At 42.8% G+C, this 22,810-nt stretch overlaps 1 protein-coding gene across 1 annotated transcript in view; it reads left to right on the top strand.

Annotated features, from left to right (window-relative positions):
- The window catches only part of ubr1 (ubiquitin protein ligase E3 component n-recognin 1), a 155,467-nt gene that overhangs the window by 91,794 nt on the left and 40,863 nt on the right, over positions 1–22,810 (top strand). Inside the window, exons 23-34 of the mRNA XM_078406202.1 lie at positions 815–917; positions 1,542–1,590; positions 4,819–4,973; positions 5,773–5,875; positions 7,319–7,428; positions 9,173–9,250; positions 9,827–10,008; positions 13,602–13,804; positions 15,749–15,842; positions 17,470–17,622; positions 18,203–18,300; positions 22,314–22,404. Coding sequence (XP_078262328.1) covers positions 815–917; positions 1,542–1,590; positions 4,819–4,973; positions 5,773–5,875; positions 7,319–7,428; positions 9,173–9,250; positions 9,827–10,008; positions 13,602–13,804; positions 15,749–15,842; positions 17,470–17,622; positions 18,203–18,300; positions 22,314–22,404 — 1,419 coding nt within the window. The remainder of the gene's footprint in view (positions 1–814; positions 918–1,541; positions 1,591–4,818; positions 4,974–5,772; positions 5,876–7,318; positions 7,429–9,172; positions 9,251–9,826; positions 10,009–13,601; positions 13,805–15,748; positions 15,843–17,469; positions 17,623–18,202; positions 18,301–22,313; positions 22,405–22,810) is intronic.

Raw genomic sequence — 22,810 nt, 5'->3', positions numbered from 1 at the left:
ACACAGGGAATAATGTTTAATGCAAGGTAAAGTCCGATTAAAGATAGTCCAAGGGTCTCCAATGAAGTAGATGGTAGCACAGGACCATTCTTCAGTTGGTGGCCGGATGGTTCAGTTGCGTAATGACAGGTGGGAAGAAACTGTCCCTGAATCTGGAGGTTTGTGTTTTCCCACTTCTGTACTTCTTGCCTGATGGGAGAGGGGAGAAGAGGGAGTGTCCAGAATGAGACCAAATGGTCATGACCTTTCTGGATGAGCAGGATTGGAAATTGTTATCTTAGACTTCACATAATGATTTTATACAAGCAAATGGTTAGGGAAATATTTCCTGGTGTTTGGAAGTGGGAGGGGGGGGGTTCAAAGTAATCTATTTGTTCAACAAGTGCAATACCAATCAATTGGTTTTTGATTAAGAGTAAGTCAAGTGCTGAGACATCCATCCTCAATATAGTGGAAACACGATGTTTTCAATATGTTGAGAATAAAGTAAAGGCTGTTCCCATCTGGAGAAAGGTTATTGAAGGAAAATCTCGCCGTTTTTTGCTGAAAACTTTTATGGTGGCACTTGAACCTGCATGGGGATTCAGGTCTGTGCTTTCATGTAAAAGCTCAGATCAATTAGCATTTTTAAAAAATCAAATGGCCCGATTTAACATTTGAGCAATCAGCATCAACTTTGGTAATAATACAAGTGCGAGCCAAATATATGGAAAGCCAATTCACATTTGCATCTACATAGTGTGACTATTGTGGGTATTGTGGGACTGCACAGTGCGCTCCACTCACAGGAAGATGTCCGTTGTGTCCTCTCCAGAAAGCCAGGTTTATCGGGGCATGGTGTTTATGAGTTGAAGCCAGAATGTCTGAAGCACTTCAATCTGTTTTTCTACCATTACTACAAGTCACAGCAAACTAAGGTAAATTTTCTCTGGTTAATTTTTGCATGAGCGTTGCTAATTGTCACCCAGATTTCAATGGATATAATTGTAACCCTGCGACTTATTCACTCTAACTTGCCAATGAACAACCCTTTGATTCTTTTGCTTAACCATAGGAGTTAAGCCAATTAACCTATGATCATCTTTGAGATGTGAAAAGAAACTGGAGCACCAGGGGGAAATGTACAAATTCCATATAAACATCACACAATGTCAAGTAGCTTCACAAACTGCTGCACCACTGTGCTGTTGTACTGCTCTTGTATGTTAAGGATTTTAGATGCACCTTATTTTATTTCCATCTTTTGAAGTTACACGTGTGACTTTTTAACAAACATATTTAGAAGGGTGTGTTAAACCACTCCTTCAGCGTGTTAAACAGGCTTAATTAGTAGAAAAACAATTCCACCACTTAACTGAACAATTGCTAATAAGATACTTAAAAATCTAAAATCCTAATCAAATAGATCAATCAAACTTGAGAGAGGCAGCAGTAATTTGAACTAATTTAGCTTCTTGAACCTGCTGCTTTTAAAATTAAGAGCCGTAGAAGATGTAATTTTGATGTTTAAATGCTGTTTTATCGTTTGTCTGTTTATTAAGGCTGAGGAGGAGCAGAAAAAGAAGAAAAAACAAGCCAATAGCGATGAAGGTATTTAGATGTAATTAAGTTTCTCATTGAGAATGTTCTTTGCAACTTTGTTAACAATACAAGTGAGAGCCAATATAAGAGGAAAGTGAGGGGGGCATGAGGAAATGAGGCAAGGACAGAATAAGAAAGCAAAGTGCGTGGTAACATTCATCCAAGACACCACATGCTCCTCAAAACTTTAACTTTCAAATCCTGCTCCATTACCTGTGCATCCTAGATGAGGCTTTCCAATCTAGGATATCCGAAATGTCTTCTTTCTTTAGTAAAAGTTGTTTCCCCTTGTTGCTGTAGATGGAACCCTCACCCATATTTCCTCTGTGTCCCGCAGTTCTGCTCTCGCTCCCCCTCCTCCCAGATGGAACATGGATAGAGTTTCACTCGTCCTCAGCCTCCACATCCAATACATTGTTCTCAGACATTTCTGCACCTTCACTATGGCCCCACCATGAGTTAATCTTCCCCAACCTCACCATTTTCCATAGACCATTCCTCCACAATTCCTTGGTTCACACATCCCTTCCCACCTAAACCATTCCCTTCCAGCCAAACCACCCTCTCCCCAGGTACTTTCCCCTGTAAAGACAGATGAACACTTGCCCCTACACCTCCTTCCTCATCCATTCAGGGATCTCCACAGCTCTTTCAGGTGAGACAATGGTTCACATATACCTCCTCTAACCTCATCTATTGCATTCATTGCTTCCAATGTGGCCTCCTTTACGTCAGCAAGACCAAGCATAGACTAGGTGATCATTTTGCCAAACACTCATGCTCAGTCCACCAAGGCTTGTTGGATCACCTGGTTGCTAACCATTTAAACTCCCATTCCCATGCCAAACTTTCCATCATGGGTCTCCTCCTTTGCCAGAGTGAGACCACATGCAATCTGGAGGAACAGCACCTTGTATTCAGCTTAGGTACCTTACCATCCAAAGGTATGAACATTGAATTCTTAAATTTTAGGTAACAAATTAAACCCCCATCCTCCCCGCCCCCTTTTTTTCCCTCTCTTCCCTGTGCCTCACCCGGATGCTTGCCCATCTCCCCCAACCCCCAATCCCTTTTCTCCGTGCCTCTTTCACCAACAGTATATCCCTTCCTCTGGTTTCACATTTCTCTCCTTATCTTACACCCTTTTGTCTTTGCATCTCTGGCCTTTATCCACACATCTGCCAGTCAACTCCTCCTCCCTCACTTGTATCCATGTCTGCCAGAGATGCTGCCTGACCCACTGAGTTACAGTAGCACTTTGTATTTTCAGCACTCCAGCACTTTGCATTGTATTTAAGATCTCAAACTGAAATGTTGTCCATTTCACTCCACAAAATGTACATTGTATTATTTATAAAGGGGGGGGGGGGGGGGTGGGGCCAAAGTGGAGGGAGAGGACCTCGATAAGATACTAAATGAGTACTTTGTGATTGATGTTACCAGGGTGATGCTGATGCTGCAATCATAATTTTAAAACAAGAATAGTGATATGATGGATGGACTAAAATTGATAGAGGAAATGTTTGGAAAGGATGCTAAACATAAAATTCACCAAGCTGGGACGAGCACATCAAAGATTCCTGAATGAACCCAGGCTAGAATATGAGGAGATGATGACCATATCTTCCTATTAAGCATAAATAGGAAAATTCCCCCACGATGAAAGAATTACAAATGGTATCCTCTTGAACGATAAAGGGACTGGGGAAGAATGAAGAAGGGCAGGTAGCACAGTGGTACAGCTGGTATACCTCTGCCTCACCACCAGTGAACCAGGTTTAATGCTGTCCTCCACTGCCGTCTATGTGGTTCAATCTGTCACTGTGCAGATTTCCTCCAGTTCTTCAGTTTCTTAATGCATCCTAAGGATTTGTGTGAGACTTCTGTAGGTGAATTGGAAGTGTAAATCACTCCTCGGGTATAGTTTTTGATTGATTAGTAGGACTAGATGTTACAATCCCTAAGGTTTGCACTACAATTGACTGGTCTCAAATATGGTAGAATCTGGGAGGAAATGTTGTGAATATAGGAGAATAAAATTAGATGAATGTAAGATGAATTAGATGATGGTTCTTGATGACTGGCGTAGAGTTGATGGGCTGAAGGGCTTGTTTCTGTGCCGAGTTACTCCATATAGAAGCAAGCACAGGTGATTCACCTTGTTCTGCCGTTTAATAACTTTAGATAATCTTTTACCTCAACATCGCCCTCAAGATGTCTCAAAGGCCTTTGCCTCATGAATCACTTCTCATTGAGGTGTTTAAAATCATGAGGGGAATTGATGGGGTGAATGCACAGGATCTTTTCCCCAGGAGAGGGGAATCAAGAATGAGAGGGCATAGATTAAGGTGAGAAGGGAAAGATTTAATTGGAACCTGAGGGTCATCTTTTTTTACACTGTGGATAGTGGGTATATGGAACGATGTGCCAGTAGCATTCATCACCCTCTGGATATGTTAAAAGTTGGAAGGAAACTGTGTGGTCACAGGATGAATATGCACGCACCACAAGAGGTCATGGATTAACCATGGTCACTGGAATTGTGAGGCAGCAGAGAGTGGAAAGAAATAACATGTCATGATCATAGTCAACTGGCGCAGAAAATACCCATTCAGGCCATCATGCCTCATCTACACTGAAATATTTACCAGTGGCCTACCAGACCATGGTGAGTCAACTGCTCGTCCAGGCGCTTCTTAAATGCCTGTCCACACCACCTTCTCATATTGTGCCTTTCAGATTTTAGCAAACATCTGGAAAGAAAATATGCCCTCTAAACCTATTGACTCCCATCCCTCTGGCCTTAGGCTGCCTTTGCCATGGAAAAAAAGGTTATTTTGCACTCCACCTCAGTCCCTCCTCCAGGGAAAACAAACCCAATCTATCCAGTCTCTTCTTATAATTGAAAATGTTACTCTTAGGGGTGGTTGATCTCTTGATCTGTGGTAGATTTGCCCCATTCATTTTGGATGTGAGGGAGCCTTTTGGGTAGGTTACTTGATGAGGATATTTGGGAACTAAAGTTTAATACTGTAGCTGTATACTTGCATTTTCCCTCTGCAGAACAATTGTGACCTAGTATAGCTGATAATTAATTTTATTATTGTTGTTTTTATGTGCTTGTAAAGCTTCAGCATGGAAAAATATAATTGTTCAAGTCTTGTTGCATATGACAATTAAACACTAATAGTTGCATTCTGTGTTCAAGTTATTAACTACTGATAATGTGTTTTGCAGCTCTTCCTCCTCCTGCCATTTCTCAGTTCTTCCCAACATTTGCAATGGTGGTGAACATTTTGAACTGTGATGTTTTCATGCTAATTCTCAGAACAGTTCTTCAACGAGCTGCAGATTCCATTGGACAGTTATGCAGTGAAGCAATGGTACAAAAGGTATGAACTTGCAGGGTTACAATCACCCAGTTGATTTTGAAAAATTAGAATGGATTTCCTGCAAAACAAATCCACGCCGGGTCCCCCGTCGCTCTTGCCAGTCCACCTCGCTCTCGATGGCGCGGTTCCGTCGATGCCGGTGGCTCGGGGGCCATTTCGGATTGTGCGATGGGTGAGCCCATAGGAATGGAAAATCAAGAGAAGGAACAATGGAGGGCTCCGGCGCGGGGGGACTGCCGTGAGGGGGAGGGGTAGAACAATGGACAGGGGGGACCAGCCGTGGGGGGACCGCCGTGAGGGGGAGGGGTAGAACAATGGACAAGGGGGACCAGCCGTGGGGGGACCGCCGTGAGGGGGAGGGGTAGAACAATGGACAAGGGGGACCTGCCGTGGGGGAACCGCCGTGAGGGGGAGGGGTAGAACAATGGACAAGGGGGACCTGCCGTGGGGGGACCGCCGTGAGGGGGTGGGGTAGAACAATGGACAGGGGGGACCTGCTGTGGGGGGACCGCCGTTAGGGGGGGGAACAAAGGGGGTGCGGGGGGGGGGGATTTGTAATTTTGTAAATGCCCTTTATGGGCGACAATTTGCATACCTTTCCATGGTATGCAAGCAAAGAATTTCACTGTGACTTGTCACGTGTGACAATAAAGTATTCAATTCAAAGTGTTCAATTCAAATGCCAGAACATTATATCATGTTGATCTTTTAAAATCGATGGAATTGTTTTAATGGTTTCTTTGTTAATGACATATTGTGTGGGCTAGCAGCATCACATTTTGTTTTTCTTGTTATGTAGACTCTTCATCTTATCTGCATGGCTCTGCAAGAAGAACAGAGGCAGCTAGAGGGAGTCATTGCTGAGGAAGATGTCACGTTTGAAGTTTATCTGAAAGCAACAAGTAGGTATTTGACCTGCTTTGGCATTTGGAATACAATTGAAGTCATTAGCCATTGCTTCAAAGCTCATAGGTTGTCCTGTTATATTGCAGTTACTTCAAAATCACTTTCTAAATAGATGTATGGTGGTTGCACTGCCACACATATCTCTTCGGAGCAATGTCAGCTGTCGGCTCGATCACTATTCAAGGGCTTGTTATTCAAAATTATGTTTTGGTGTTTTTGGTGGGTTCTGGACAAATCGTGGCACATTACTTCGATGCAGTCAATAGTTTGTATTCCTTGAACTCGTACACCTTGTGTCCCAACACCCCTAAGTTACAATCCATGCAGTCTGCTTTGCTGTAACCAGCCTGGTGATCATTTCCGTAGATATATCACAAGATTCTCCTTCGAGGGTGTTATGGATTTTGCCAGTATTATACATCCTATCCAGAAGTCATATCTGATTTCTGTGACAGAGAATTTAAAATTCCATAGTTTCTAACAATATGATTCCTCCCCTCATTGTTTATCTTCATTGAGGTCTTGAATTTTTCATATTACATTGCTTTTTCTTCTTGAAATCTTCGTTAACTTTTTTCTTAATGTAATTCCGAACTGAATTTTGCCCATAGTCACCATCCAAACACCGCATGTTTGTCAAATCAGTAATGCTATGTTGGGCTTTACAGTTCGTATTGTGATTTGAAACAGAATTTTAAAGAGGTAACAAACTAGTGATCTTAATTTGTAGAGCTTTTCATGTGACAGTATCGTTTCCAATGACCGTATAAGACTATAAGCCTAGGCCGGCCGGATATCCCAGTTGCTAACCATTATAACTCCCATTGCCATACTGATCTTTCTGTCCTGGGACTCCTTCATTGCCAGAGTGAGGTGACATGCAAACTGGAGAAACAACATATTCCACTTGGATAGCTTCTAACCCAACATTATGGACATTGAATTCTCCAATTTTAGGTAACAAGCCCCTCCCCCTTCTTTCCCCCTCTGTTGTCTGTGCTCCACCCTGGTGTGCCATCCTTTCCAGTTCTCCCCGTCCCCTTCCACCTACATCCTTTCCTCTGGCTTCACATTTCGCTCCTTTTCTCCTTATCTTGCCCCCTTTTGTCTTGTTTATTTCTACCCTTTGTCCACCCAACTGCCAATAAAAAAACTCTTAACCTGGATCGACCTACCATTTGCCAGGCTTTGTCCCATCCCCACCTCCTTTCCAGTTTTCTGCCCCCTACTAAAATCAGCCTGAAGAAGACTCCCGACCCGAAACGTCACTTATCCATGTCCTCCAGAGATGCTGCCTGACCTGCTGAGTTACTCCAACACTTTGTGGGGTTTTTTTAAACCAGCATGTGCAGTTCCATGTAATTATAAGACTAGTTTACTTGTATTTTGTCAAGTGTGCATTTGGTTTTGATCAAATCTTTTTTTTGATTATTCTGAAGGGATGGGAAGTTCTGCTGTGAATGCTGAAAGCATCCTGTCACTCCTTGAGAAACTAAAGCACGTTCATCAATTAGATGCCCAGAAGGACATGATTATTTATACTTTACAGGTAAAACACATAATGCGTTAGACTCTGGTGCTTTCCATTTTTGGAAGTTTCAATACTTAGATTGAATGAATGATCCTCGTTGGCAGTGATTGAGAGATATGGAATTAGGTTGGAAAACGGAGTTAGAGTTTACTCATAACCCAATGGTAGAATTGTCTCTGGGCCTGAACAGCTTCTTCCTGTTCTTTTGGTACACAATGATATAGCATTAAAATGTTAGCCCTGTGTACGTGGGCTGTAAGTTTGACTGAAAGCCTAAACGTCTATAGTTTAAGCCTTCAGGCTTTTCCTTAGAACATTAAGACCTGCAGTGACGACTTGGGAGATTGATGAGCTATCACAACTTATATGATTGATGAGTTATCATAACTTTTTGCGAATAAACACAACTTCACAGTAAAACTCTTCAGAAGGATTGAATGCAGAGGACATATTTCCTCTGGATGAGGGGGGGGAGGTAAAGAAAGGCTAAAGAGGTATATTTCTTCAAATTAGAGCTGCTTCAATCATGACTGAAATCAGAAAACACTTGTAGAAGTGGTAGAAGAAATCAGGAATATATTTCTCAAAAATATATTATTAAGCAGGGACTCGAATGAATTTCCCAGACTGAAATCTGTTTATTTTTGGTGTGAGTAATGAGAAATTAGAAACCAAAGCTGGGTAAGTGGGATTAGGATGTCAATAGGCTCCGAAGCCAAATGGCTGTGAACTGTTGAACTTATTCATTGAATCTTTCTGACCAAAATTGGTCTTGTAAATGTAGCTTGAAATAGAGAGACAAAAAATAAGCGAGTTCTTAAAACAAATGCCATTTTTGATTTCATTTTTTCCTGATCTAAAAAATACTTTCTTGGCATATAAAGCAAAATGCAACAAAGTTTATTACTTTGATCAGTGACACAAGTTAGCATGAACTAGCTTTGCATTGTGGAAGCAATATCAATCTGAGGTTAAATATTGTGGCAGTTCATGTGGGCATTTGAGTATGTACCTGCTCCACCAGGGTTTGGAACACAGGTTCATTAATACAAAGTACAGACTCCAGGCCTGTAAATGGGTTTGCTGATTTCAATTCTCCTTTTTCAAATTGTCGTGCAAGGTGACTGTTGTTCAGTTAAAGAGTTATCACAGGCATTAGCCCAGGTTATGTTCTTCATAATTCAAATGCTACCATTAATATAATATGAAGTAAGTGATTTAAAAAAAAAATAGTACAGATGCTGGAAAGCTGAATTTTAAAAAACTGTTAGAAATACTCAGCAGGTCAGGCAGCATCTGTGGAAAGAGAAATCAGATCAACATCCTTTGTCAGGAAAAACATTGACTCTGTCTCGTTTCCCATAGATGCAGCTTGACTTGCAGAGTATGACCAACATTTTCTAGTTTTATTTAATAATCTAAAGTAAACGAGCACTACCATGCAAAGAGTTAACACTTGCTTGGGTTTGTTCCAGAATCATTACTGAACCCACAATTAGTTATGTGAATGATTGTTTCCTTAAAGTCAAAGGTCTTTATTAAAGGAAAGAGATCTCTCCAGGCCATCTGGGAGTGAGTCATCTTGTGAGAGAACTTAACAGGACAGATAATCAAAAGTAGCTTTGCCATCTAAATGCTTAAAAACTATGGAATGTTGGCTGTGAATGTAGGATGGAAAGTACTAAAAAAATTGGACCGAGTGCTATAAAAATGGTCAAAGAGCATTTGAAGGAACAAATGTTGAATGTTTGTATATTTTCAGATGTTTGATGTGGTGAAAAAGCTGAGGGAGAAATCAAGCCCTGGCTCAGCAGACTTTGAGATCCAAAGGGCAAATGAGGTAATGCTTTTTCATGTTATTTGTGGTACATTTAAAAACAAAGCTGACGTTGTTTAGGGCTACCGCAGTCCGCAGGTTTCCTGTCGTACCTTTGACTCGGCCAGGCTGAAGCCAGTTGCCTTTGTAGATCAAAACTTTTTTATAACACATTAATGGAAGCTGAATGAGTTAACTGAGTGTCCTGGTTTTAGTTTACGGCTGCTCAGTCAATGGTGTGAGGAGTGGCTAAAGTGTCGGATGTTGCTCCATGGTAGTATTTCCACTTCTGAGGCCAAAACATTTGAGTGCACAATCTAGAACAGTGTTGGTGCTGCATTGTTTCTTATGGACGAAATATTAAATCGAGGCCCCACAAACCTTCATGGTAACACTATACAAAAAAAAAAATTAGGCCTTGAAAGTCTTTGAGATAATATAAATATTGCTATTTTTATGGAATCACATACAAATTGTGTTTCCTACATTATTCTAAATGTAGAAGAACTACATTTCTGAAGTCCTTCATTCATTGTAGAGTGCTTTGGATTGTGGTGAGGTTGTGGCGGTTGCTGAATAAAGTCCTTGCTTGTACTGCAGTGTGTACAGGACAAAGATAAGGCTGAGCGTAAACGGAAAGCAGACGCGGCCAAATTATATCGTCAGAAGATCATGGCACAGATGTCTGCAATGCAGAAAAACTTCATTGAATCAAACAAACACCTGTATGAAAAGGTGACAGAAGCTCAAAAGCAAGAGGTGATCATTACTGAAGATGATAGGTAAGTGTCAGAGGAGCAAGCGTTCCAATTCTGTTACTTGCTTAATGATTCTCTATACTACTACATAAAGGGATATGGTGAGAAATATGACAGCAACTGATTTACTGTTGCTCATTTGGACCCCAGCCTCTAAAATGTTTGATTTTTTTAATGCTGCTATTTATATTAATACCAATATCTCTATCCCATTTATGAATAATCTTCATATTAACTGGAAATTAAATTCTCAAGTCTGAATGTAACATAGAGCCCTGCGAGATTTCTCTTTCATTTCCTTCAAGCCCGGAGACACTTTTTTTGTCTGATAGTACTGTGAGGCACCATGCTAAAGATTTCATACAAGTACAACATCTAAGGAATGAAGATTAAGAAAAAGTAATTGCACAGGTATCTCTCTGGAGTAATTGAAAATCTACGTATAAACAGGAAATGTTGGGTTAGGTAGCATCTGCAGATGGAGAAATAGTTAACATTACTAGCCAGTGACCCTTGAGCATGATTTACCAACATTCAATATATATTGTGCACACACACACACACACACACACACACACATATATATAGTGTAGGAAAGAACTTCAGATGCTGGTTTAAATTGAAGGTAGACACAAAATGCTGGAGTAACTCAGCGGGACAGGCAGCATCTCTGGAGAGAAGGAATGGGTGACGTTTCGGGTCGAGACCCTTCTTTAGACTGATGTCAGTGAAGTGGGCGGGACAGAGATAGAATGTAGTTGGAGACAGTAAGACAGGTGGGAGAACTGGGAAGGGGGAGGGGAAGGAGAGAGAGGGAAAGCAAGGGCTATTTGAAGTTGGAGAAGTCAATGTTCATACTGCTACCCAAGCGAAATATGAGGTGCTGTTGCTCCAATTTGCCCTGGGCTTCACTCTGATAATGGAGGAGGCCCAGGACAGAAAGGGTCAGATTGGGAATGGGAGGGCGAGTTAACGTGCTGAGCATCCGGGAGATCAGGTGCGTTAAGGCAGACTGAGCAGAGATGTTCAGCGAAAGGATCGCCGAGCCTGTACTTGGTCTCGCCAATGTACAGAAGTTGACACCTGGAACAGCGGATACAGTAGATGAGGTTGGAGGAGGTGCAAGTGAACCTCTGCCTCACCTGAAAAGACTGTCGGGGTCCTTGGATGGAGTCAAGGGGGCAGGTAAAGAAACAGGTGTTGCATCTACTGCGGTTGCAGGGGAAAGTACCTGGGGAGGGGGTGGTTTGGGTGGGAAGGGATGAGTTGACCAGGGAGTTGCGGAGGGAACAGTCTCTGCAGAAAGCAGAAAGGGGTGAAGATGGGAAGATGTGGCCTGTAGTGGAAGTGTATGTAGGAGGATTATATGCTGTATGCGATGGCTGCTGGGGTAGAAGGGGGATTCTGTCCTTGTTGTGAATGGGGGGAGGGGGGCAAGAGTGGAGCCACGGGATATCGAGAAGACCCTAGTGAGAGCCTCCTCTATAATGGAAGAGGAGAACCCCCGTTTCCTAAAGAATGAGGACATCTCCGATGCCCTAGTATGGAACACCTCATCCTGGGCGCAGATGCGGCGTAGGCGGAGGAATTGGGAGTAGGGGATAGAGTCATTACAGGAAGAAGTGTAGTCTAGATATCTATGGGAGTCAGTAGGTTTGAAGTAGATGTCGGTCAATAGTGTGTCTCCTGTGATGGAGATGGTGAGATCCATAAACGGTAGGGAGATGTCGGAGATGGTCCAAGTGAATTTGAGTGCAGGATGGAAATTAGTTGTGAAGTTGATGGTGTCAGTGAGTTCTGCATGGGTGCAGCAGGCAGCACTGATGCAGTCATCAATGTAGCAGAGTTCGGGGATAGGGCCAGTGTACGCCTGGAACAGTGATTGTTTGACGTACCCGACAAAGAAGCAGGCATAGCTGGTGCCCATGCGAGTGCCCATAGCTACGCCTTGGATTTGGAGGAAGTGCGAGGAGTCGAAGGGGAAGTTGTTGAGAGTAAGGACCAGCTCTGCTAGGTGGAGGAGTGCATTAGTAGATGGAAATTGGCTGGTCCTGCGGTCGAAGAAGAAACGGAGGGCTTTAAGATCTTCCTGGTGGGGGAGGGAGGTGCAGTGACTGGACATCCACGGTAAAGATGAGGGTGTGGGGGGCTGGAAAACGGAAGTTATTGAAGAGATGAAGAGCGTGTGAGGAGTCTTGGACATAGGTAGGGAGGGATTGGACCAGAGGGGATAGGATGGAGTCGAGGTGTGTGGAAATTAATTTGGTGGGACATGAACAGGCAGAAACAATGGGTCTGCCAGGACAGTTCTGTTCGTGGATTTTGGGGAGAAGATAAAATCGGGCCGTGCGGGGCTGGGGAACAATAAGGTTGGAGGCTTTAGAGGGCAGAGAGCCGGAAGTAAAGGAATCAGAAATGGTGTGTGATATTACAGTCTGGTGCTCGTCTGTGGGGTCAGCGTCCAAGGATAAGTAGGAGGAGGTGTCTGCGAGTTGTCGCATGGCCTCAGCCCGGTTGAAGACAATGATAAGGTTGGTCATATACACCTATCAGCCAGAACATTATGACCACTGACAGGTGAAGTGAATTACATTGGTTATCTTGTTACAATGGCACCTGTCAAGGGGTGGGATATATTAGGCAGCAAGTGAACAGTCAGTTCTTGAAGTTGATGTGTAGGATGCAGGAGAAATGGGCAGAAGTAAAGACCTGAGCGACTTTGACAATGGCCAAATTGTTTTGGCCAGCCGACTGGGTCAGTGCATCTCTGAGACGGCAAGGTTTGTGGGGAGCTCCCGGTCAGCAGTGGTGAGTACCTACCGACAGTGGTCCAAGGAGGGACAAACCACAAACCGGCGACAAGGTGTTGGGTGCCTAAGGCTCATCGATGCGTGAGGGCAACGAAGTCTATCCCGTCTGGTCCGAACGGACTGTGGGAAGATGACAAGCCGGTGGAGGGAGTGTGATGCTCTGGGCAATGTTCTGCTGGGAAACCCTGGGTCCGACCATTCATGTGGACATCAATTTGACACGTGTCACCTACATAAACATCGTTGCAGACCAGGTACACCCCTTCATGGCAATGGTATTCCTTGATGGCAGTGGCCTCTTTAAGCAGGATAATGTACCCTGCCACACTGCACACATTGTTCGGGAATGATCTGAGGAACATGATGAAATGTTCACGGTGTTGCCCTGGCCTCCAAATTGTCCAGATCTCAATGCGATTGACCATCTGTGGGTTGTGCTGGATGGACAAGTCCGATCCACGGCGGCCCCACCTCGCAACTTGCAGAATTTGAAGGATCTGCTGCTAATATTTTGGTGCCAGATACCAGAGGACACCTTCAGGGGTCTTGTAAAGTCCATGGCTTGGCGCTGACCAACAGCATATTAGGCAGGTGATCATAATATTTTTGCTGATACACACACACAGACACACACACACACACACACACACACACACACACACACACACACACACACTCACAGATTTGGAGCAATTGATCTGGTAAAATAAAGAATGCATGAAGGAAAATGAATTCAATGCAAGGATTTATTTTGCCTAAACCATAAATCTACTTTTTAAAAACCATATGCAATTTGTTTTTCCTCAGTATCCCGCTAGTAGCAGACTCGGGTGTAGCGCTGGGACCAATGCAAGGTGCAACAGCAGCTGAGAAAATATTACTGACTTGCATCTTATGCCAGGAAGAGCAGGAAGTGAAAACAGATGAAATGGCCATGGTACTAGCAGCTTGTGTTCAGAGATCCACAGCTTTGACAAAAAAGAGGTCTCGAATCATAACAAATATAGGAGGTAAGGCTGTATTCTGTTTGTAAAAATACAAATTCCATCATCTTGTGAAGGTTAATCATTGCAGAACACACTTTTAATCTGAAACTCAAGGCCAATTTTTGATAAAGTCACAAAGTCTTCAGCCGACCTTTATATACTGAAGAAAGGTCTTGACCCGAAATGTCACCCATTCCTTCTCTCCAGAGATGCTGCCTGTCCCGCTGAGTTACTCCAGCATTTTGTATCTACCTTTATATACAATCACCTGTGAGCATTAGTCAGTAAAAGGGAACCCTATTATTTCATAATATCGAGGCAAGTTGTGAGATGTGGTGAATATTATTTTAACTCAAGTTGCAACAGAATCAAGAAGATGTCAACTTCTCTACATTGGCGAGACCAAACGCAAGCTCGGCGATCGTTTCGCTCAACACCTTCGCTCAGTCCGCCTTAACCAACCTGATCTCCCGGTGGCTGAGCATTTCAACTCCCCCTCCCACTCCCAGTCTGACCTTTCTGACATGGGCCTCCTCCAGTGCCATAGTGAGGCCCACCGGAAATTGGAGGAACAGCACCTCCTATTTCGCTTGGGCAGCTTGCAGCCCAGCGGTATGAACATTGACTTCTCCAACTTTGGATAGTTCCTCTGTCCCTCTCTTCCCCTCCCCCTTCCCAGTTCTCCCTCTGTCTTCCTGTCTCCACCTATATACTTTCTTAGTCCCGCCCCCCCTGACATCAGTCTGAAGAAGGGTCTTGACCCGAAACGTCACCCATTCCTTCTCTCCTGAGATGCTGCCTGACCTGCTGAGTTACTCCAGCATTTTGTGATACCAAGAAATTCTTCCAATCAGCCATTCTCCTCCATCATAATTTAATTGATACCAAAAGGTCCAATTCCAAAGTAATGAATGACAAGTGAAGCCAGGAGTTTCTTTACTTGGCCATGACAGGCTACTTTAAGTTATTTAGTGCAGGTTGTGCAAGGGCCCACCAGTCTGCCCATGTAGTTAGAAGGACACCAACTTCTTGTTTCTCTTTGCACACCCACCTTGAGTTACGTATTATAACAGTTGAAGAACTATTTCACTAAAGACGAAACATTATCCTGGACTGAGCATAGCTATGATTGTGGTTATCCTTGGGTACAAAATGCACCTGTAATATTTTGATACTCCATTTGACAGTCTTGCCATTCTTATATGGCCCTTGGTGTGGATGGTATTCCACAACAGAAACCTTGGTTCTACTTTAATAATGACAGCTAAACGTTCAGAGGTCATTATTATTTCAATGAAAATCTAACTCTAACATGAAGGGTTGCATTTCTGCACTTCTTTTTTCATCTGTTTAGATCCTATGATCATAGATACGTTCAGTCCTTTCGGCCCACCACAACCATGCTGATTGTGATGCTTATCTACGTTAATCTGCCCGTATTAGATCCAAATCCCTCTGTGGATGCTGCAAGAATAAAAAAAAACAAAATGAGAACAGTTGTATTCTGGATATGGGCAACAGGCAATTTGAAGCAAAGAGTTAAGGTTCATATCATCCGTGATCTACCTTATTCATAAACCACAATCTAATTGTTGTTTTAGTAATACTAGTTTTTTTTTGTCACTTTGTTTAGGGTTATTTTTTTAAATGACCGTGCACCAACTCACTGTGTCAGAGATCCGAGTGCAAATCTGATTTTGGATGATGTCTGTGGAGGTCACACATTCTCCCTATGACTGCATGAGTTTCCTCTGGGTGCTCCGGTTTCCATCCACAACCCAAAGGTGGATTGGTGCATTAATTGCCCCTTGAATGAGGGTGGGCGATGGAATCTGGGAGAATAAAAAATAGGATTAATGTACGATTAATGTGAATGGATGTAGGATTAGTGTTGGTCAGCACAGACAGCTGTGTCTCCCTATGACTCTGTGACTGTTTTCATCATTCTTTTTTCCTTGTTCACTTCAGACAACTGTGATCCAATCATTATGCATCCTGACCTGGGCTGTGGCACTCACGTGGGAAGCTGTGGGCATGTAATGCATGCCACCTGCTGGCAGAAGTAAGTTAATACCAGAGGGTGCTGTGCATACCTCAAAACTGCAATTGGGTGTGTGTTTCAATTTGCCAAAGGTGCTCACCTTGGTATCGGAGTATTGAAACCACTTCCAGGGTGCAAATGCAAAATGAAGGGCCAAATGTGTCTCAGTAACTCCCATATTCTTTTACATTAAATTACCTGAAAGACTTTTGCAAAGTCCTGCACGAAGGGCCGAATGGCCTACTCCTGCACCTATTGTCTATTAAGGGAGGAGGGGGGCGAAGAGGGGAGAGGGAGGGGAGAGGGGGGGGGGGGAGGGGGAAGGAGGGGGGAGGAGAGGGTGCTGCACCAATGCAGGAAAGGTTTGGGCCCAACGGGTCCACTTGGTCTTGTGAACAATTGTGCATGGGCTGATGCTACAAGTGCCACAGACAATGCACTCTGCAATGATTGAGTTTTTAGAGCTGCGGTCCAGTGCATGTATGCATGTATGCTGAGGGTGACAGCAGACCACGGGCGAAGATTTTATTTGGTGTACATTCTACCATTTCTCATTTTGACTTCACATTATACTCCTGTACCTTTTTTGTAAGATCTTGTAAAATAATTTGTACTAATAACTGGTTCTGATCATTTGTTCTGGATAATGTCCATGGTCCCAAGAATAAAGGTTATAAATAACCAGCTCTAAATATAGAACTTGCCTGATAGCAGGTGCTGTATAAACACCGTACCAGTAATCATTGTCTGGTATATTTCTATTCTCTCAGTTTAACTATAAGAATTAAAATAAAATGGAACAGGGTAAAACACTACATGGAAAGGAGATACTGCATTACCTTAATCTCTAATTCTTGTACCATAAGATAGTGTGTCTTTTGGTTAAAGTTTAAATGAATGGGAACACACTTTATTGGGGAACACATTTTTGGGAACACACATTTTTGGGAACACACTTTTTTTGGGAACACACTTTTTTTGGGAACATACTTTTACAGTATTTTCAATATATGTAAAATGGATGACAGAAATTTGGTTACCAAAGTAACTGACTTTCCTTGGGGAATCCAGGTACTTGGTAGAGATTGGGAAAGGTGTATTGAGGAAGAGCCATTGTAGGACCGTTTCCGCTTACTTTGAAAAATACAATTGAACAAAAGTCTGCAGCCCCAGCCTGGTGTTGGATTTGCCAAAAAATAACGAATATTTTGACACCCAGTAATATTTTGACACCCATTAAGTAGATCATTTGAAATGAGTTTTTATAGGGGAGAATGTAGGGGAGAAATTTGCAGGAGTTTGGTACAGAGGATGAGAACTAACTTCATAGGGACACCACAAGGGCAGTGGCCTTGGTCTTGTGGGGCATGATTGTGATCTGGAATCAGATTAAGCTGGAATGATTCAGAAACGTGGATTTTTACAAGGAAATCCTGTTATGATGAAGCACCTTCAATCATTCAAGGTGTAATAACTACACTCCAGTCACATGTGTCTGCCAACTCCGACACCAACTGTGCTAGCTATTAATAAGGAAAATGATGGTGCACTGCTTCAAAACAGGGATGATGAGCCTGATCATAGATCCTCGGATGTATTTAACTCTAAAACCTATCATTTTCCAATAAAGATATTTTCTCATCTCTAGATATTTTGAAGCTGTGCAAAACTCAACACGCAACAGGGTTCATGTTGAACTGTCATTTGATTTGGAAAACGGAGAGTTCCTCTGTCCGCTGTGCAAGGCTCTGTGTAATACTGTCATCCCGGTCATTCCACTGCAAGCACACAGTCTAGACAGGTTTGTCCATTAGCAGTCTAATTTTTCAAAATATTATTAAAATACAAATATGTAAAAGCTTATGGTGTAAATAAATTGATGCTTCGCTCTTTCAGTTATCATATCCACCTCAAACCGCTGAACATTGCTGTTATTCTATGTTTCCAGCCTCTGCAGTTAATTGCTTCTCAATTAATGATGCCAAGTACTATTGATGCACTGCATTTAAAAATTGTTCTCAAAAGTATCTCAACTTTCACACTTCAATTCATCTTTTAGTTGCTATCTCACTTTCTGTTAAGCTGCTACTTTGATTTTCTCTTCTCGCACTTGATCTCCTGTTGGTGCTGTGCAATGGTATGACCTCTGACATCCCAGTGAAACATTGTCAAGGGTGTCAACTAGTCTCAGATAAGACAAATTTAAATAATTTGTAGCTTCAAGTAAATCTGGTACGAGAATGAAAGGCAACTAAATGAACAGTGTCATGGTTTTAGAAAATTTACTTTGTATGAAGGTTGTTGTTTAAAATAGTATATTTCAATAGTATGGTTAGAAGAGTCTTTTTTATAACTTGTTTTTTTTATTCATTGTATTGCAGCAAAGATACCGAAACAATAGCAGATATGCTCACTTTACCTCGGTGGCTAGAAAACGTCTTGGCAAGAATAAATGGTTTAAACGCTTCAGGCACAAAAGGTGTGTATGTGAGGTAAATGTATGTCAATGAGAAAGGATTATGGTGGGAAACCAAATCCTGCTGTGGTCTGACATATGATCAGGCAAAATTATCCATTGTGAGACAACACGGCATTCTGGTGACACGAGGAACTGCAGATGTTGGAACCTTGCACAGACACTGGAAGGTTTGAGCAACTCAACAGGTCAGGCAGCATCTCTGGAGGATGTGGAGATGCAACCACGTCCCAGACTGATTCAATAGGTGACTCGCTGTTAATTATCTACAGGTATATTAAGAATATGGATGTCCATTTAGAGTTTAAAAGGTGGTTGTGCAAATTTAACCTGGAATCTAATCCCTCAGCTACCAAATTTTAGATGGTAGAATTATTGAATTTGCAGATAAGGTGTGAATTGGTGGTGTTGACCTTGAAGAAGGTAGTTGGGCTGCAGGACATTATTGACAAGTGGTAAGATAAGTAGAGTAGTGGCAGAAATAATTTATTCTTGGTAAGTGTGAGGTGATGCATTTTGGGTGGACGAATATAGGTGTGGCATACACAGTGAATAAAACAGAAAAGTACAACACTGGAACATTTCCATTCCCCTTAACCCTCACTATTTGCGCATGTGACCATGAACGTGACTTGACTTGAACAGGCCCTTCGCCCGCCATGTCTGTGCCAACCATGATAAAAAAGTAAAGTAACGCCATCTACCTGCATGCGATCCACATCCCTCCATTCCCTGCATATTAATATGCCTATTTGAATGCCTCATAAATGTCAGCATCGTATGAGCGTAGATAGTGCGATTAGTAAGAAACATTTCCCATAGCAGAAGTATCTAAAACTAGACGGCACAGGTTTATGGGAAGGGGAAGGAAGATTGGAGAAGACTTGAGGATGATTCTTTTCCCTGGAGGGTAGTTGTAATCTGGAATATACTGCCTAAAGGGAGGCAGAGACTCTCAACATGTAAACAGTAAATGAACAGTTGAATCGCCAAGGCAGGGAAAGCTATGGGTCAATAGTTAATAAATAGGGGTGATATAGATGGGTGCCTAATGGTTGACATGGATATGATGGGCTGAAGGACCTATTTCTTTGCTGTATGACTGACTGCGATCATTTATCATCTTGAACACCTGCTCTCACTAAAGTGTAAATCTGGTCCAAAGGACCAGAGCTGAGAGATTAGATTCCAGGTTAAATTTGCACAACCACCTTTTTATCTGCTTCTTCCTGTGGTTAATGCTTCTCGTGCACCCTGCCTACTAAAGATATTCCACAAAGATAAAGATGTGTAATTTGCCAGCAAATGAAATCGGTACAACAGTTTGTCTCTGAGCTGATCTTTTCCATATTTGAAGCATCAATATACAGTGCCCTCCATAATGTTTGGGACAAAGACCCATCATTTATTTATTTGCCTCTGTACTCCACAATTTGAGATTTGTAATAGAAAACATCACGTGGTTAAAGTACACCTTGTCAGATGTTATTAAAGGGTATTTTTATATATGTTGGTTTCATTGTGTAGAAATTACAGCTGTGTTTATACATAGTCCCCCATTTCAGGGCACCATAATGTTTGGGACACATGGCTTCACAGGTGTTTGTAATTGCTCAGGTGTGTTTAAATGCCTCCTTAATGCAGGTATAAGAGAGCTCTCAGCACCTAGTCTTTCCTCCAGTCTTTCCATCACCTTTGGAAACTTTTAGTGCTGTTTATCAACATGAGGACCAAAGTTATGCCAATGAAAGTCAAAGAAGCCACTATGAGACTGGGAAACAAGAAAAAAAACTGTTTGAGACATCAGCCAAACCTTAGGCTTACCAAAATCAACTGTTTGGAACATCATTAAGAAGAAAGAGACCACTGGTGAGCTAACTAATCGCAAAGGGACTGGCAGGCCAGGGAAGTCCTCCACAGCTGGTGACAGAAGAATTCTCTCTATAATAAAGAAAAATCCACAAAACACCTGTCCGACAGATCAGAAACACTCTTCAGGAGTCAGGTGTGGATTTGTCAATGACCACTGTCCGCAGAAGACTTCATGAACAGAAATAGAGGCTGCACTGCAAGATGCAAACCACTGGTTAGTCGCAAAAATAGGATGGCCGGGTTACAGTTTGCCAAGAAGTACTTTAAAGAACAACTACAGTTCTGGGAAAAAGGTCTTGTGGACAAATGAGACGAAGGTTAATTTATATCAGAGTGATGGCAAGAGCAAAGTATGGAGGAGAGAAGGAACTGCCCAAGGTCCAAAGCATACCACCTCATCTGTGAAACACGGTGGTGGGGGTGTTATGGCCTGGGCATGTATGGCTGCTGAAGGTACTGGCTCACTTATCTTCATTGATGATACAACTGCTGATGGGAGTAGCCTTACGATTTCTGAAGTGTATAGACACATCCTATCTGCTCAAGTTCAAACAAATGCCTCAAAACTCATTGGCCGGCGATTCATTCTGCAGCAAGACAATATGATCCCCAACATACTGCCAAAGCAACAAAGGAGTTTTTCAAAGCTAAAAAATGGTAAATTCTTGAGTGGCCAAGTCAATCACCCGATCTGAACCCAATTGAGCATGCCTTTTATATGCTGAAGAGAAAACTGAAGGGGACTAGGCCCCAAAACAAGCATAAGCTAAAGATGGCTGCAATACAGGCCTGGCAGAGCATCACCTGAGAAGACACCCAGCAACTGGTGATGACCATGAATCGCAGACTTCAAGCAGTCATTGCATGCAAAGGATATGCAACAAAATACTAAACATGACTACTTTCATTTACATGACATTCAAACATTATGGTGCCCTGAAATGGGGGGACTATGTATAAATACTGTTGTAATTTCTACATGGTGAAACCAAAATATATAAAAATGGCCTTTATTAAAATCTGACTATGTGCACTTTAGCCACATGTAATTTTTCTATTACAAATCTCAAATTGTGGAGTACAGAGGCAAATAAATAAATAATAATAATAATAACAATAATATATTTATTTTATATAGCGCCTTAACACATGCACAAAGCGCTTTACAAATACAATTAACATAGAAACAAACAGACAAACAGACAAACTATCCTGACGGAAAAGCGGCGAATAATCAACGCCAGCGTCCTCTCACGTCAGGGTCCGGCAGTAGACATTAAAGAACACAAGACACACAGATACAATTTTTTACACAAAACAGCCATCACAGTGATTGCTCTAGGCATACCCTCACTGTGATGGAAGGCAAAGTCTTATCTCCTCCTCGTTCTTCTCCCGTGGCGCCACGAGGCGATCGAGGCTCCCAACCCCTTGAAGCCCCCACCGGGCGATGGAAAGTCCCAGGGTCGAGCCGAGCAGGCCGATGAAAGTTCTGAGCCCCCACCGGGCGATGGAAAATGCCGCGGCCGAGCCACGCAGGGCGATGAGAGTCCTGAGCCCCCACCGGGCGATGTAAAGTGCTGCGGCCGAGCCACGCAGGGTGATGAAGGGCCTGCGGGCGTGTTGATCGTGCCTCGTGCTTCGGGACGGTCGAAGCTGCTACGGCTGGAGCTCCCAAAAGCCGGTCGCCAGCCAGGGACCTGCGAGCTCCCGATGTTGCGGTCTGCAGGGCCCACGGCCGAAGCCTCCGAGATGGTAAGTCCAGGCCCTGCGACCGGAGTCTTCGAGGTCGATCCCAGCTGGAGGCCGCCGACTCCACGATGTTAGGCCGTAGCGCGAACGGAGATACGACACGGTAAAGGTCGCATCTCCGTTGAGGAGGAGATTTAAAAAAAGGTTTCCCCCAACCCCCCCACCACCCCCCTACATACACAGAATTAAAAATAAAACAAAACGTACATTTAACATCAACATTGACTAAAAAACACAAAAAAAAAACGGAGAGACTGCCGGTGAGCCGCAGCTGCAGAACACAGCCACGCCCCTTGATTAAATGATGGATCTATGTCCCAAACATTATGGAGGGCACTGTGGTACGCTGCTTAATTATTTCTGCAGAAATCAGTAGTTTCTGTTTTGTCTAGAGGAGAAAAACAGTCTCGTTCAAGTGAACCCGGTTTCGTGGAAAAATCCTGTGGAATTCAGATCCATCCTCAGCTTTGGAGTTAAATCACCGTAAGTAATGCAACATATTTTGTTTTCTCATAAATATGTACAGCAAACAGTTTTGAAGTCAGTTTTCACCTTGGAGTAACAGGTTCCATGCTTGAGTTCTAACTGAGACGGTTTCTAAAACGGTGCCAAATGTACATCTGTCACTGTTTTGGAGGGAAGAATGGAGCAAAGTTGAAATAAATATCTGGGCCATACCTTCCTAGCTCCTGGTTGTTGCCCCTATCATCAGTGCTTCTGAACCTTCTATCTGTGGATATCATTCAATTCTGGTAAAACACCAATGTTTCTCAGCTATGAAAGTATAAAGATATCCGAAGCATCCTGCTTCCAAGTGCTGTCTGCTTTCCAACAGTAGGTTGCAAAATTGCTCAATCAATGTCGTTTACCTCCCTATAGAACAACTGCA

This window comes from Rhinoraja longicauda, chromosome 10 (genome assembly GCF_053455715.1).
Source record: "Rhinoraja longicauda isolate Sanriku21f chromosome 10, sRhiLon1.1, whole genome shotgun sequence".
Lineage (NCBI taxonomy): Eukaryota > Metazoa > Chordata > Chondrichthyes > Rajiformes > Arhynchobatidae > Rhinoraja > Rhinoraja longicauda.
The sequence above is the reverse complement of the archived record's forward strand: the minus strand, read 5'-3'. Positions and strand labels throughout refer to the sequence as shown.